This window comes from Diabrotica virgifera, chromosome 9 (genome assembly GCF_917563875.1).
Source record: "Diabrotica virgifera virgifera chromosome 9, PGI_DIABVI_V3a".
NCBI classification, from domain to species: Eukaryota; Metazoa; Arthropoda; class Insecta; order Coleoptera; family Chrysomelidae; genus Diabrotica; species Diabrotica virgifera.
Window position 1 is genome coordinate 180984613 of NC_065451.1, and position 17892 is coordinate 181002504.

Genomic DNA, 17892 nt, shown 5'->3' on the forward strand with positions numbered 1-17892 from the left:
TTTTGCAGCCAAACGGCGCCTCGTATGAAAAAATGAGAAGATAGTTTTTTTTATCTCAAATCGAACAAGGAATTCAAAAATGATTGTTAATTTGATGTATATCAGTGGCGTACTATCTTTTTTTCTTTGAAAAGTTCAGACCATTACCCCTAAGCGCGCCAATGATGAATATCAAAGCCTTTATTGTATGTCAAAAAATGCACAATAACTACCTCTTAAAACCCGCCAAGTTTTATTAGAATGTTGCTAGTAGTTTCGGCAAAATCGTAAAAGATGTGTAAAATTTTGGTTTCTTCAACGCCCTGTATCTTGAAAATGGATGGCGTTACAAAAAATTTTTATTAAGCAAACCCCAATTATTTTTCAGTTTTTTACCTACTCCAGTAACGGTGTTACCTTTTTTGAAAAATATGTATAAAATTGTATCAACAAACGAAAAAAAAAACCGAAAAAATGTGGTTTTTTATTTTTAAAGGTGCGTTTCATCAATTTTAAAAACTTGAAAAAATTCAGGGTGAAACATTATGCAAAAATACACCTTATATATTTTTTTCGTGACAACGAATGTTTTAGTTATTTTTTTTTATACTCATTTAAAATTTTAAAATCGTTCTAAAATTTAAATTTCCCGCCAAGAATTAAAAAAAAAAATTTTCGGACCGAACTTTTTAAATCTTACAACTTTTTTATTTAAAGTTTTTCGCTAGTTCTCGATGCGGATGAGATAAAAAATAAAAACTTAAAAAGCCTAATTAGGCTCTAGGGGGGTCGCGTGACCACCTAGGGGGCTAAAAATTTCAGAAAGTTAGTTTCACTATATGTATATGCTAAACAATGACCTATATGGAATTCGAATCGAGTTGGGGGCACTTTTCATCATCTTACCCGGCTAGGCCCTTTACTTGTAATTAATGGTATACAGCGAGCTACAGGAAATTCTTCCTTGTGGATATAAAACAAAAATGTTACATACATATTTTTGATATCTAATCTTACAAAATCCTAATGCGACAAGTCACACAGTCTGTCCGGTACGGTTTCGATTTGTAAACATTAAATGACGTTTAATAAACGTCATTTTGTTTTGTTATATCTTTTTTATAAAAGCACCAGAATGACTTAATTGAATTAGCTAATTTAGATTTTAAATCATTTTTAGTTTGTAGAAGTCCAAGGAAGGTTTAAAAGGTGAGAAAATGTGATGAGAAATTGTAAAGAAAATACTAAAAACTTGTAAATACTTTTTACGTTTTATGTAAAATCCGTACTTTTGGAACTTTGTGATCTAAATATGGTATCTATTTAGAATTGTTTCATTAAATTTATATTTATTAAAATGTATTGCATTTTAACACAAACTTGAATTTTCAATTTTATCGCAGAGAAAATGTTAAAAAATATTTTTTCTATGGCCGTGCTAAATCAGCCACTATCCCGCACCCATTTCGTTTCCGAAAGTTGCACTTTCCCGCACGGCGTGCAGCCCCCGTAGAAGGTTACTGGCGCCTGTGTGCAAAAAAAGATTTTGCCGCCCCTTAAGGCATTTTGAATCAGGTTTTTTATGTATTTTTTTACGGTAGGTATGTAGGTAGGCACTTAAAATAAAAGAAAAACTGAACTTTAGAAGTTATATTCATAGTCCATTCACCCACGGTCAAATATTGCAAAACCTCCGAATTTTAAAGAACCACTTGGATTGACATGAAATTTGGCATAGGTACCATAGCTAACATGTCAAAGAAAAAAGTGCTATTGTGTCGATGTGTGATTTGCCCTGGATGTGAGTTTCACCCCTGCTCGGAGATGAAAACATACGTTCAAAAAAATCCGGAATTGGATAAAATATCTAACTTTAAGCAACTTTTGTTCTATTGAGTTTTTTCACTCATCACTTTATCACTATCACAGTCAATACTTTTCGAGTTATTTCCAAGTTAAATATGTTCAATTTTCAATAAAAAAAAACAGGTTTTTAGACGGTTTTTCACAAATAACTCAAAAAGTACGTATTTTATTGAAAAAGATATTCTAAGCTAAAATATAGCTTATAAAAAATTGACAAAAAATGTCGTATATAATATATATAGTGTATACTTCATAATATGAAGTCTGTAGACCCAGTAGAAGCAGAGTTGGAGCTAATGATAAGTAGGTTCTTGTTCGTCAAATTCCAAATCGAATTTTTCAACGTGACATAACCAAAAAAAATAAACACTTATTCGGAAAAATTCATTTTAACTCTTTTAAAGTGTTTAAAAGAATCGTTATTTTTATTTTTTTTAACATCAAAATGTTAAAGTCTTCACATCAAATTTTTTTAAGTTTTTAACATCAAAATAAGTAAGTTACACTCAAAATAATGTTAAACCCTTTTTTTTTCGTAAAAAAATCGTGAAAATTACCCCCTAATTAGCACCACAAATAAAATTAATCGTTACCTCTTCACCACAAGCTACTTTACTTATGTATTGTTTATATTGATCTGAAGTTGCATCGGTTCAAAGTGCTTATTTTTGAAAAGGCTGTAGTTAACAGGGCTTGAACTAGTCATTAATCACGAGTGTACCTATGCAAATTTTGAATAGCCATATCTTAACAAATTTTTGTCATAGAGGAAAACAAAAAATCAAAATTATTCAGAAAAGCAAAAGAGATTTTGGGTATAACTAATAATTTTTAAATTATTTTGAAAACATGGCATTTTTTTCAAGATTAAAAAAAATTTTAAAACCAAATCTTTCATGAAATGAGCAAGTGTAATGAGCACTTTGAACCGATGAAACTTACAGATTATATAAACAATACATGTATGTATAATGTAAATGGTAAAAGCGGTAACGATTAATTTCATTTGGGATGCTAATTATTTTTACGTTTTTTTTTACCAAACAGCATTACAAAAAAATGACCAAAAACCAGAGTATTACCAAAAAAATAAGGGAACAACTTTATTCTGACCGTAACTTACTTACTTTTGATGCTAGAAACTTTTTTAAAAACAAAAATAAAGCTTTTTTTAAACAATTTAAAAAAGTTGTAATGAGTTTTCCCAGAAAAGTGCTTCACTTTTTGGTTATTTCACGTTGAAATATTCGATTTGGAATTTGACGAATAAGAACCTACTTTCATTAGCTGCAAATCTGCTTCTACTGGGTTTACAGACTTCATAAATATACACCATTTTTTTCACTTTTTGTAAGCTAGGTATACTTTGCTAAGATAATTTTTTTGATAAAATACATACTTTTTTAGTTATTTGCGAAAAACGGGTTTTTTTTTTGTTGAGAAATGAATATATTCACACGCAAATAACTCAGTAAGTATTGACTTAGTGAAAAAAATCTATAGAACCAAAGTTGCTTGAAATTGGTCAATTTATCCAATTCCGGACTTATTTTGAAAGTATGTTTTTTCTACTGTGGTTCAACACCATTGTCTAATATTACGCACACGTGAAAGTTTATTTCGACCAATCCATCTCTTTCCCTCCACTTTTTCTTGTATTAAAGGCGAAGTATGTATGTAGATGGTATTTAGGTCCTCTAATTATATGGCCGAAATATTCTGTTTTTCTCCTATTTTATACCTAATCCTATTTAATTTCTCAACTTTTATTTTAAAATTAACTTTTGTTTTTTTTTTTCAAATTTCTTTGCAATTTTGGACCCAGGTTTTGGCTCCCCTAAAGGATGGCGCCGGTGGCCCTGAAGTAGAATACCTATGGCATTAAGAAATTGTTTTCGTTTCGGCCATTGAAGAAGATGGCCCTATTCGCATGACCACCGCTCGAGTGGGAAGCTTTCGAAGACCTTCTGGTGGCTTTTGTGTTTTGGTTGCATTCAGATATCCGTAGCTAACGATTTCTAATGAGAATGAAATGCATTCTGCGGTTCTGCTTTCAATCAAAACACAAAGGCTGACAAATCGTTCTCCTGTAATAAATATTAGCAATAAAACGCTTTAAATTTAAAGTATGCGTGAAGTAACAATGTATTTTAAATGGGATTTACTTTTTCGCACTGTTTTTTGGCACACTTTCATATAATCAAATATCCTTAACTTTCGAGTTGTCATGGTGATGACATATGAGCAATAAATTACAACAAAAGTTTTCACAGTTCTGTGATTTTAAAGAAGTTAGAATTTTTAAATGTCAATGTTCTAAAAACTGTAGAACAGAAATGAATTATAGTGACGAATAGTTACAGTTTTTTTATTTGTTTATCGTAGATAAAATATTGTATTAAACTTTGCGTGAAGTACTTTTTTCGAACTTAGGCGATATATAGCACTCGCTCTGCTCGTGCACTAAACATCGCGTGCGTTCGCAAAAAGCTTACTTCACGAACTATTTTATAAATAACTATTTTATTATTGCAAATTAACAAAATTATTTTTAAGTATAAACATATTTTCTGTATATTAATTTTCGATATTGTCAGAAATAGAGATATTCTTGAAAAAAAAGCACATTTTTTACACATTTCCAATACAACTAATAAAATTTGCTATCTGATGGCATATTGTAAAGATCTTCTTAGACTCGTTAGACTTCTACAAATATTTAAAAACAAAAGGAGCCAAATCAATCCAGTCTTTCTTGAGTTATAAAATAAAAAAATATATAAAAAATAAGAATAAGAAAAAAATAGATAAAAAAAATGGAGGGAAAATTGGAGGGTGCCAGAAAGATTTGCGGGAATCAGAAAAAATTGAAGGGTGTCAGAAACAATTAGAAAGAGATACGATAAAATAGGAGGATGTCCATGTCCATCCTCAAATCAGACTCCAAGATTCTCCAGGGAGAATCAAACTCCAACTTTCTGTGGTTATAAAGGCGTTTCACATTCTTATATTCTGAGAATTTGTGTAGGTACCCAGAAAGATGAAACCAATATTCGTCAGTAAAAAAGGATTTGAAAAATACATCATCATTATTATTGAGATTGTTCTGAAACCAATTACACAAGGCTAGCCTTTGGTGATATTCGTTTAGGATGATTTCATGGAAGGCTTGTAAACGATACGGATGAAAATGTTATTCTTGCTTAAGAATATGCTGGCAAGTTCCATATGAACGATCTACCTGTTGATGTAAATGCCAAAGACAAAATTTATGGCCAACCTTGTAGTCAGAGATTTTGTTTTTATTTATTTAAATGAAAATTTTACGGGAAGCCTACGTTCAGCAGTAGACAAATATAGGCTAATTATATTATTGATGATGATGATATTGAATAGATCAATGCAAAGTCTGAGCATTTCTACTTATAGACACTGCACAGCAGAAATTAGTGACATGTTTTATATTATACTTACTCTCCATCTTCGCATCTTTCAACACATTTTCTTTCTCCTTCTAAATTATGAACACTGGTGTAGTACAGTAAATACCTGAAAGAAGTACACTTTAATAAAAAAATATACAGGGTGTTTGGTAAAGAATGGGCCATATCTTAACCTTAGATTCCTGAGCTTAATAGGTCGATTTAAGCTAACTTACCTTAGTAGAAAAGTTGATAATAACCTAAATACAGGGTGTTAAAGTTAAACTTTTATTTTATTTATTTTTGAATATTTCCTGACGGGAATGGGACAACAACACGAAATTTGGTAAGTGGTGCTGGTATTGTACAATCTACTAAATTATGTTAAACAAACGTTTCTGGCTACTACCAGAGGCGTACGACGGGGGAACATGAATGGTTGACCCTACCCAAATTCTACGCCACTGGCGGAATTGCTATTTTAGTGCAATTTCTTGATTCTCCAATACTTTTTATGTAAAAAACATAATCTTCATTCATAAACAATAAAGCCATTAGTTTTCGAGATATTTGAAGCTAAAAACGAAGGAGCATAATACATTAATCAAAATAAGTGTGCCTTTTCATTTTTAACATCAAATATCTCGAAAACTCATGACTTCATCGTTACGAATGAAGAGTATATTATTTGCATAGAAAGTATTGGGTAATCTAAAAATTATGCTAAAATAACAGTTTCGTCAGTGGCGTAGAAGGTGGGAAGGGTCAACCATTCACTTTCCCCTGTCGTACGCCTCTGGTATTAACCACAAACGATTATTTAACATAATTTAGTAGGATGTACAGTACCTACACTTTCTGCCAAGTACCATAAGGATAAATGTCAAATAGTTTTATAGTATCGGGCACACATAGTTTTTAAAGTTTTAAATAAAGAATAAATTATTTAAAAAAAGAATACTTTAAAATAATTTGACATATCCGTATGATACTTGGCAGAAAGTGTAGGCACTGTACACCCTACTAAATTATGTTGAATAATCGTTTCTGGCTACTACCAGAGGCGTACGACAGGGGAAAGTGAATGGTTGACCCTTCCCAAATTCTACGCCACTGATGAAACTGCTATTTTAGTATAATTTTTAGATTCTCCAATACTTTCTATGCAAATAATATACTCTTCATTCGTAATGATAAAGTCATGAGTTTTCGAGATATTTGAAATGGAAAAGGCACACTTATTTTGATTAATGTATTATACTCATTGGTTTTTAGCTTCAAATATCTCGAAAACTAATGGCTTTATCGTTACGAATGAAGAGTATGTTTTTTTACACATAAAGTATTGGAGAATCAAAAAATTGCAGTAAAATGTCAATTCCGCCAGTGGCGTAGAATTTGGGAAGGGTCAACCATTTACGTTCCCCCGTCGTACGCCTCTGGTAGTAGCCAGAGACGTTTGTTTAACATAATTTAGTAGATTGTACAATACCAGCACCACTTACCAACTTTCGTTTCGTTGTCCCATGCCTGTCAGGAAATATGCAAAAATAAATAAAATAAAAGTTTAACTTTGACACCCTGTATTTCGGTTTTTATCAACTTTTGTACTAAGGTCTCTCTCTCCTGTCGTTTCCCCATTACTGAGGATCGTGATTTCTTCCAATATTCCTAACAATATTTCTCCATTGGTCTCTATCTTCAGCTGCTCTAAGAGCTTCGCAGAATGAGTTTCCAGCTGAATGCTTTATTTGGTCAGACCATCTAGTTGGTGATCGTCCTCTTGATCTTCTCCCCGGAACGTTTCCAGAAACAATTAATCTCTCCAAACTGTCGTCACCTCTGCGAACCACGTGACCAAAGAATTGCAGAATTCGTTGCAGACATATTGTGGACAGCCTTTTTTAATATTGAGTTGGTTTAGAATGGAAACGTTTGTCCTATGAGCTGTCCAAGGTATGCGCAGCATTCTTCTCCAGCACCACACATCTCAAAGGCATCAATTTTTTGGCGCTCGCATGAGCGAAGAGTCCAAGTCTCTGCTCCGTATAGAAATATTGAGAACACAAGGGCATTCACCCGTCTTATCTTGAGAGAGAGATTTTGAGAGAGAGATCTGTCTTTCCAAAGTTTAGTTAGGCGACTCATCGCATTTTTTGCCATACTAATACGTCTCCGAACTTCTGCTTCACAGTTACCATCGTTAGTTATACTAGACCCGAGATAGACAAAGGTGTTTACTATCTGGTATTCCTGTAATATGTTAGTCAGTTGAATAGTGTCAAATCTGTCGACCACCATTATTTTTGTCTTAGCTTTATTGATTTTCAGACCAACTTTATTGCTTTCGTACTCAACTCTTCGCAGAAGATCAAACATTTCTTGCTCATTTGCTGCTATAAGTGTAGTGTCATCAGCAAATCTTAAATTGGAGATTTTTCTACCAGCTACTTTCACTCCACCGGCCCATCCTTCTAAAACCATCCTCATGACATGTTCACCATAAATGTTAAATAAGTCAGGTGACAACACGCATCCTTGTCTAACACCTCTCTCGATCTTGAATTGGTTTGAGAACTTCTGATCTAGTCCGCTCTGAGCTTCGCTGGTGTCGCTCCTAGCGGTTACTAATTCAACTTTTACCGGTAATTTTTAAATTTATTATTTAATTGTTATCGCTTAATATTTACAACGCAAAAAAATAATTAAATTGTAATCGATTTTTTTAAGATTTTTCTAATCATTTTGACGTTCTATTGATAAAATATCAATTTCTTACTTCGGATACTTTGACAATAATCGTGTAGATGGCGCTAAGATTATAATAGATTATTTATAATTAGATATTACGGAACATTAAAAAAACTTAAATTCAGTATTTAAAACGTAAGTATATTTAAGGTAAAAATATATACCACAGCTTTGACCAACTAATATTGTTTATATTTAATGTTTTTAATTTTAATTTTAAATTAATCACTTTGACATTTATGTCAAATTTCCGGTAAACGTATACAAACTTGTCACTACTGGCGTTCGCGAATTTGTAAACATCCCCACTACGTACGAGCTCACAGCGTATATTAGACTGGTACAGATTTTTAATAAGTGTCACCAGGTGCATTGGTGCGCCCATTTCTATTAAAATTGACCACAGATTTATCCAGCTTACACAATCAAATGCCTTTTGGTAGTCAACGAAGCATATAATCATAAGTACTTGAAATTCTCTAGACTTTTCAATGAGTTGTCTCAAGTTCAGGATTTGTTCCCTTGTACCTTTACCCTTTACAAACCCCACTTGTTCCTGAGGTATTTGGTAATGTAGATAGGTTTTTAATCTGTTTTTGATGATATGCAACAAGATTTTACTAGCATGTGTTATTAGTGACAGTGTGCGGTAGTTTTCACATCTGGTAGTAGTTCCTTTTTTGTGTAGTGGGATATAAATTGAGGTACACCAATCAGATGGCCATTTTCCTGAATTCCAAACAGCGACACAGATAGAATGGATGATATGTAATCCTTTGTTACCTAGTAACTGTAGTATTTCACATGGTATTGAATCAATGCCTGGGGATTTATTTCTCTTTAGTGATTTAATTGCATCTTTGACTCCAGCGAGTAAGACAGTAGGTTCTCTAGGGTAGTCAGAAGGCCACTGATTTTCTGCTGATACCTCGTTATTTTTATATAGCTCGCCACAGTAGTTTCGCCATGTTTCCAATATTTCATCAGTATCGGTCTTTAAATTACCTTCCTTATCTATTACAGACCACGTTTGAGGTTTAAATTCTCTGGTAAGGAGTTTGATCTTCTGGAATAAGTCCCTGGGTTCATTTCGACAGCCATGTTCCTCTATCTCCCTGCATATTTGAGTGATGTAATCAGCTTTATCTTTGCGGCACTGTTTTCTGATTTCTCTCGATAACGCTCTGTATTCATCGTTTGTTCCGTATCTACTTTTATGTTCTTTTCTGCGTTGAATCACAGTCCACGTATTATCGGATATCCATGGCTTACGGCCAGTGGAAACCGCTGCCTCACAGTCTTTTGCAGCCTCGATTACCTTATCTTTGAGATAGATCCAAGTGTACTAAGGTAAGTTAGCTTAAATCGACCTATTTTAAGCTCAGGAATCTAAGGTTAAGCTATGACCCATTCTTTACCAAACACCCTGTATAGGTAACATTTTTTGATTGTCATCTATTTGTTCCGTGCGTGACCATGGGGGGGGGGATACACGAAACTATGCTAGCGTCCGTAGCCACGGTTATTAGACTTTATTACGGTTGTCTTGTCCGACGGTGGTGGGGAGACTTATATTTTTGACTTTACGTCACAAGAGTTTACATTCCCATATTTTTAAATGATTTTCGATCATTGAATGTGTGTTATTGTGTATATATGTGTATTATTTGTGTTATTATGAAATAATTAGACAAATAGTACACATTTTATCTTATACCGGGTGGTGAATCGTAAAAAGGGCCATAGGAAATTCAATGTAAAATTCTGAATTGTTGAATTCCTGCTTCCCTAATTATTTTACATCAAAAGTCATGAGAGAATACTTGTAGAGAATTAAAATCTGTATTAAAATCAAAAGTTAAAATTGTTTTACGATTTAAATGCATTCCAAAATTTTGAAAAATATGATACATTTGCCACAATAGGTATGCGTGTAAAAGTAAGGCCACACGTTACTATTTAACTGACAGTGCTAACACCATTGACTGAATAAAAAAATCTTTATTATTAATCCTTTCTCCGCAACTGAGGGTATCTTATCAACTGTATTGTTTTTAAACAATAGATGATAAAATAAAAATATTCACAGTTCAAAAATGTGAATATTATTGCATTGTGTGTGGCCTAAGTTTGGGCTGAAAACTAAAATGTATTACATTTTTACAAAATTTTGGAATATGTTTAATTACGTAGACCAATTTTAACAGTTATTTCCAATACAGATTTCAATCCTCTACAAATAGTTTCTAATGTCTTTTGATGTACATACAATAATTATTAGGGAAGCTGGAATTCAACAGTTCAGAATTTTACATTGAGTTAATGCAAAATTTTGACGCATGTCAAAATTCTCAATGTGTTTTAATTGTATTCATTTTTTTCGAATCCTGAGAAAACTAATAAATATTTTTGAAAAATTTAAACTCAGAATGAAAGACTACATTATTACCGAGGGCTGAAAGTCCCTGAAAACTTCTATAATGTTTATTTTAATAAGTTACAGGGCTGAAAATAAAAGAGAAGTGTGATATTTACTTTCAAATATTTCATTCAAAAGAAACTTTTTATTTATTCTAAGGGGCTTTCCGCCCTCGGTAATAATGTAATCTTGCATCCTGCGTTTAAATTTTTCTAAAATACTTGGTTTTCTCAGGATTCGAAAAAAATCATATTACGATTCAAATGACAGTAAACTCTCGTGACGTAATCTCACCCTTAATGTTCATTGGTTAGTCGATTTAGGCAACCGTAGTAATGTCTAAGAACCGTGGTCCGTAGCGGGGAAATATGACAATTTTGGCGATTTTTTGTATTGTCAGTGTCATTATGTGTTCGTTCGCGGATCCTGTCGGTGACTTTTAGTCCACGACAATGCATGCGCACTTTAATTCCATATTAATTTTTTTAATGTCCGACTGGTGTATTATTTGACAATTAATGACATGATTTCGAAGTCAGTTAAGTATGATATAATGCCCTAGGGCGTTGTTTTGAAGGTCCCTAGGGTATTAAATTTAAATAACTAGTTATTAAAGTGCGCATACTCCACTTGTCGTGGACTTGTCCCTGCCTGTCTCCGCGAATACACTTATTGTTTGTATAACAAAGATCAAAAATGGTAAATAAATATTATATTAACGTCAAATAAGTCATATGCGTATCATATGTTTAACGACAAATTGTGGCCGCCAAAAATGTCAGGCGACTACGCTAGGTGTCGCGTCAGTCATGCACAAAGCGAATAGACTATTTTTCATCAATAGGCTTACCACCAAGTAACATAATCAAAAAAAAATATTCGTATCTCTATGTTTTATAATGCATTCATAAGTTCATCATCAAGGTATACTTTACTAAAACAGGATAAAAATTAAAAAGATAAATATTATATGTTTCTCCATTAGTTCGCTAAATAGGCAAAAAATGTGACAGGCGCTGTGATCAACTAAACGTCTACGTCTACGATTTTTTTTTGAAGTTATACATCTTTAGGCGCGATTGAGATTGAGGGTGAATTTATATTGATCTGCGCGCATGCGCACACCGACAGTATGGTATTAGTCGTTATACGGGCTCTGATTGGGTGTTGAAATGATCTGTCAATAATAAATAATTGTTCAATATGAAGGTAAACAAATGTATAATATATTAGTTTTATTGTTGTGAGGAAAAAAGCTTGTAGATATATTAAAAAGCAAAAATATTGACAGTCGTGACATGAAAATTATATCTAATATATATTGGAATCAAACTGCCAAGATAAGAGTTGACAACCAGGACACCCAAGATATCAAAATACAGAGAGGAGTCCGTCAGGGTTGCGTGCTGTCTCCACTACTTTTCAATGTCTACAGTGAAGCGGTATTTCAAGAAGCGCTCTCAAATTCAATAGAAGGTATATCTATCAATGGAGAAGTTTTGAACAACTTACGTTTTGCAGACGATACAGTAATAATAACAGATAACAACAATGATTTACAGAACGTAATCCAACGCCTTAATGAACGCTGTCATGAGTACGGACTGAAGATGAATTTAAAGAAAACTAAATGCATGATCATAACTAAATCGGCACACGTAAACATCCAATTAACTATTGAAGATACTGTGATTGAGAGTGTGGATAACTACAAATACTTAGGAACATGGATAACATCAAATGTAGACCAAACCAAAGAAATTAAGACACGTATTGAAATAGCACGTGCATCATTCATTAAACTTAAAAAGTTTCTTTGTTGTCGGGATATAAGGTTAGAACTACGCCTAAGGATGCTTCGATGTTACGTGTTCTCTACTCTTCTTTATGGCTTGGAAGCGTGGACGTTGAAACAAGTCCATTTGAATAAGTTGGCCGCCTTTGAATTTTGGTGTTACAGAAGAATCCTACGAATATCATGGATTCAAAGAATGTCGAACGTGGAAGTAACTAGAAGGATAGGAAATCAACCGGAAATAATACTAACTATCAAAAGACGAAAACTTGAGTACTTGGGACATGTGATGAGAGGGCAAAAATACTCATTATTACAACTTATTATGCAAGGCAAAATCCGAGGAAAGCGAAATGTGGGAAGACGAAGAACATCCTGGCTTAAGAACTTACGGGAATAATTCGAATGCAGTAGTGCAGAGATATTTAGAGCGGCAGTCAACAGGGTCCGCATTGCCATGATGATTTCCAACCTTCGATAGAAGATGGAACTTAAAGAAGAAGAAGAAGAGGACAGAAACAAAAAAGTTTATAATTGTAGTGACATTTAAATAGTTTTTAAAATCAACAGGTATGTAATAATTGTAATTGTATCATAGGTACCTACCTATTTGAACCTACCAAAATACATAGTATGTAATACTTTTATTTACATAATTTGATTACCATCAAAATTTCTATCAATGTCCACCTAATATATTGTTTTCTTACTCTATGTTTTATTGTATTTTTTCAATTCTAAATCATTTCAATTCAAAATCAAAATAATTTCATTTAATTCAAAAATGTCAAAAGCTTAATCCGTTTAGTTAGTCGATCTTCGCACATAATGACACATTGCCTCCGTGGTGAAGCGTTTAAGGCGAATGAACCCCAATATACCAACCGCGCTGATGCTGGTTCGAATCCCAATAAAAACTTTTATTTTTTTATTTTTTTATACATTTTATGATTGTAAGTATATTTATTATATAATTTTATTTTCAGAAAATACGTATTTAGTTAAAAAAATTTCCGACAATTAATGTTCAGAAATTATATGTGGCATTTTTAATGTGTTTGTGTGTGTTTTATTCTTTTATTATTTAAATTTTTGGCACTGTTTTAATAAAAATGTTTGAGAAGTAGTATAAATTAGTTTAATATTTAAATAAAATATAAATAAAAAGTATATTAATTTCGTTTGAATCATATAATAGAATAACTTCTTACGTGCGTACAAAGTACACACACATTCTTTTTTAAATTCTAATACAATCCGACAAGCGAGAGCTGGTGGGTGTCCTTAATTGCGGGTGTCACAAATGCGTGGTTGCCGCATCAAAAATTTAGTTGGGATTTTGAAAATTACGTTAGTTGATATTATTCACTACGATGTGAACTCCTAGCCGACAGCAATTGGCGATTTGGATTAAGATCACAGCACCAATGTGGTATCAAATTGAACCGAGCTAAGAGCCATTGAAATTGTTTACATATTGTATGTTGCGTCAGTTTTATGTATTTTTGAGTTAGTTTTGTTCGTTTATCTGTGTTTATTCTTATTGATTAATAGACAATTTTGTTAGTTATAAGTTTTATTTTAGTGAACTTTATAAGAAAAACATATCTCAGGTTAGTGTACAACAAAGATTGTAATTACTAGTTAATGTTCTATTGTTTAGTTATGAAGTTACAGTAATATGTTACAGTTTAGTCATGAAGTAATATACAGCAACAATAGGGAACTTGCATAAAATTTTAAATTCGAAAAAAATGTTATAAATCACAACAGAACATAAATTAAAACATGTATCAAAGATTAAAAAGTTTTGTTTGGCTTTCGTTTGGCCCCTAAATATGATTAAAAATTCAAATTAAAACAGGTGGCCCAAAACGCGTCGTGACGTCATTCGTTTACATTATGTTAACATTCTTCCAAAAAAGTAAACAGAATTTAAAATTAGACATTATAAACGTTAGTAGAAAATACAGTTATGTAACCTCACAAGTGTTTTTGATCGTTTGAACTATTTTAAATTGACTAAAGGTTTTCTAAACCAAGGCCAGAAAACAAAAAAAATATATAGATTTTAAATTTGTACTTCTGTTATTATGGGGTTTTAAGGCGTGAAATTTTGGAAATCTTATTTTTAAAGGAAACTGAATATTATTATGCAATAAAAAAATGTGCAAGTTCCCTATTGTCTTAAGTGATAAAAACACTCAAATATATCAGAAATAGCAATTATCAAAATATTTATAAAACTTAGTGTCAGTGTCAAAACGAATGCCAAACCTAATAGGGAACTTGCACATTTTTTTATTGCATAATAATATTCAGTTTCCTTTAAAAATAAGATTTCCAAAATTTCACGCCTTAAAACCCCATAATAACAGAAGTACAAATTTAAAATCTATATATTTTTTTTGTTTTCTGGCCTTGGTTTAGAAAACCTTTAGTCAATTTAAAATAGTTCAAACGATCAAAAACACTTGTGAGGTTACATAACTGTATTTTCTACTAACGTTTATAATGTCTAATTTTAAATTCTGTTTACTTTTTTGGAAGAATGTAAACATAATGTAAACGAATGACGTCACGACGCGTTTTGGGCCACCTGTTTTAATTTGAATTTTTAATCATATTTAGGGGCCAAACGAAAGCCAAACAAAACTTTTTAATCTTTGATACATGTTTTAAATTATGTTCTGTTGTGAGTTATAACATTTTTTTCGAATTTAAAATTTTATGCAAGTTCCCTATTAAACGTGATTAAACAAAGAAAGTCTCCAATGACAATATGCCTTCAACGTGAAAGTAAATAAATAATGGCTCTTAGCTCGGTTACTGCAATAGCCATTAGAGGGCGTATTGCTTAGGACGAGATGCCAATAGAAATGAGCAGAGCAATCCCTTCCACTTTTCAATTTGTTCTACGCGCAACCCGCCAGCACTCACTACTTGTCGGATTGTACTGGGTGTCCCAATAAGAATGGAAAAGGCCCCCGGCCATATCTCAGGAACCGTTTATAGTACAGCTTTGAGAAAAAATATTTATAACAAAAGATGCTTCAGGAAAAGCCTTGAAATTATTTTCATAATTGTAGGTCCACCGCTATAGGGCGTAATTGAATATCAAAAATTAAAAAATAAAATTTTTACAAAATTTGCCCAATGATAGGGCACTGGAAATCCCATTATAGTATTCTTCATAGAATTCTCCGCACATTTGATTTCACAAGTTTAAGTCTACCTTTGCAAATAAGAGGTGGGGGTGAGTGGGAACCTTCTTATGAAAAAATGGCTGTAAGTCCGGTTCTGCTGGAATGAAAACTGCATGTCGATACCTTTTTTCTATCTCGAGATATCTTAAGAAATGTGTAAATATTAAACAACTGTTGAAGTCCGGTTCTGCTGGAATGAAAACTGCATGTCGATACCTTTTTTCTATCTCGAGATATCTTAAGAAATGTGTAAATATTAAAAAACTGTTAGTTACTGTCACCGGTAAACGAGGTTAAGGAAAAGTAGTGTGCTATGGAAAAAACAAATAAACATTTTCCAGATGTAAACGTATATAATTAATTAAAACAACAATAAGACAACACTATAAAATATAACAAAGATATAAAAGCAACTACCTACTCAGTACTTAGTGACTGCCTAAATGTTCAAATTGTTGCCCATCATTTTCGATGCAAGCAATTACTCTTTCAAGAGTAGATTGAATAGCAACAGACTTAACTGTTTTAGACTTTTATTTATGGGGACGGATTAAAGACCTTATTTTTGCCGCTAGGCCCACTACTCGAGAAAACATTATCTAGAAAATACGTAACGCCATTCAAAGCATTGGAAAGCAGAAATGGAAAGGAGAAATGGCTGTTCAATCTACTCTTGAAAGAGTAAATGCTTGCATCGAAAATGATGGGCAATAATTTGAACATTTAGGTTGTCACTAAGTACCTAAGTAGTTGCTTTTATTTCTTTGTTATATTTTATAGTGTTTTTTTGTCTTACTGTTTTAATTAGTTATATACATTTACATCTGAAATATGTTTCTTTGTTTTTTCCATAGCACACTATTTTTCCTTAATTTCGTTTACCGGTGACATTAACAGTTGTTTAAAATTTACACGTTTCTTAAGATATCTCGAGATAGAAAAAAGATATCGACATGCGGTTTTCGGTGTTTTGTTGCTAACTTGGTCTAATTTTGTAACATAGGATTAAAAATGCATACTTGTGTTTAATATTCTCCGAAGAAAACTAGATTTCCAAAAATAATTAAATAACGCCTACTAGCTGTCATATTACTTATTAGGCTATTTCGAAAATAAGACTCTTACATTGACGAAGAAAAGCTGTTTTCAACAAGACCAAGTATGCAAAATTCGATTTAGCAGAACCTGACTTATAGCCATTTTTTCATAAGAAGGTTCCCATTCATCCCCACCTCTTATTTGCAAAGATAGACTTTAACTTGGGAAATCAAATATGCGCAGAATTTTATGAAGAATAGGATAATGGGATTTCCAGTGCCCTTTCATTTGGCAAATTTTGTTAAATTTTGATTTTTAAATTTTTAATATTAAAATTACGCCCTCTAGCGGTGGACGTACAATTATGAAAATAATTTCCAGGCTTTTCCCGAGACAACTTTTGTTATAAATATTTTTTTCTCAAAGCTGTACCATAAACGGTTCCTGAGATATCGTCGAGGGCCATTCTTATTGGAACACCCGGTACATACGTGTGTACAGTATGAAGCAGCCAAAATATATAATAAATACTGGGGTTTACCCATCAGAATTGAAAAGGCCACGGTGACCTAGCTGGCGCCTAGACTATGACGAGTAGTCATTTTTGTGAATTATGACATGATTTTTCATTCCTGCCTCGGGAATTTTTAACTAACCTTGTGTATATTGTGTTGTAAAACTTACGGTTTGTTTGTATTATCTTCTCCACTACAAGCCCAATTATCATACTTCTTATTTTTCTGTCCACATACGTTACCACATTGGTCATAGCCTTTATAATGGTCAAGATCAGAGTACACCAATGTATATATAAGGAACGGAAGCTACAATGAAACAAAATAGTTTAGGGAAGTTATTACACAGAATAGGAACCTTGCACATTAATAATGTTCAGTTTCGTTTAAAAATAAGATTTTCAATATTTCATGCCTCAAAAACTCATACTAACTTAGCAATACAAATTTTAAACTAATTCTTAATCCAATCCTTACTAATATCCTACTACTGACTACACCACTCTCTACTTATGTACAAAAATTATGCTTATACATTACAACACAACTATCTTCCTCTAATGTCACTCGCCGTTCTCTTCGCTGCTTCCATCGCTTGAAAACAAAATACTGTCTTCTCTGTTGCCCTGCGAACCTTTCTTTGGGTTCCATTATCGCTGAACAACGCTTTTTCTCTCTCTCTCTCTCTCTGCAATAGTGTTAGACGATAATCCGATATAAATAAACCGTTAATACGCTAAAATCAATTAAAACTCGTAAGAGAAGCAACTTTGTGTGAAACCGGTATATGTGACGCGATATAATCCCGAATGGTGAAACAGTAACTTGGTAAGATTGTTTGTAAACTCATAATATTGTCTGTATATAATAATCCCTCTCTAAATTCGACTTGAACCAGCAA

General features: G+C 32.6%; 1 protein-coding gene across 2 annotated transcripts in view; it reads right to left on the bottom strand.

The window, feature by feature from the left end:
- LOC126891866 (choline transporter-like protein 2) overlaps positions 1–17892 on the bottom strand; it is a 132955-nt gene that overhangs the window by 80539 nt on the left and 34524 nt on the right. For both annotated transcript variants that reach the window (XM_050661192.1, XM_050661193.1), the window contains exons 4-5: positions 17161–17300; positions 5320–5394 (exon numbers count right to left, since the gene is read on the bottom strand). In XM_050661192.1, coding sequence (XP_050517149.1) covers positions 5320–5394; positions 17161–17300 — 215 coding nt within the window. The remainder of the gene's footprint in view (positions 1–5319; positions 5395–17160; positions 17301–17892) is intronic.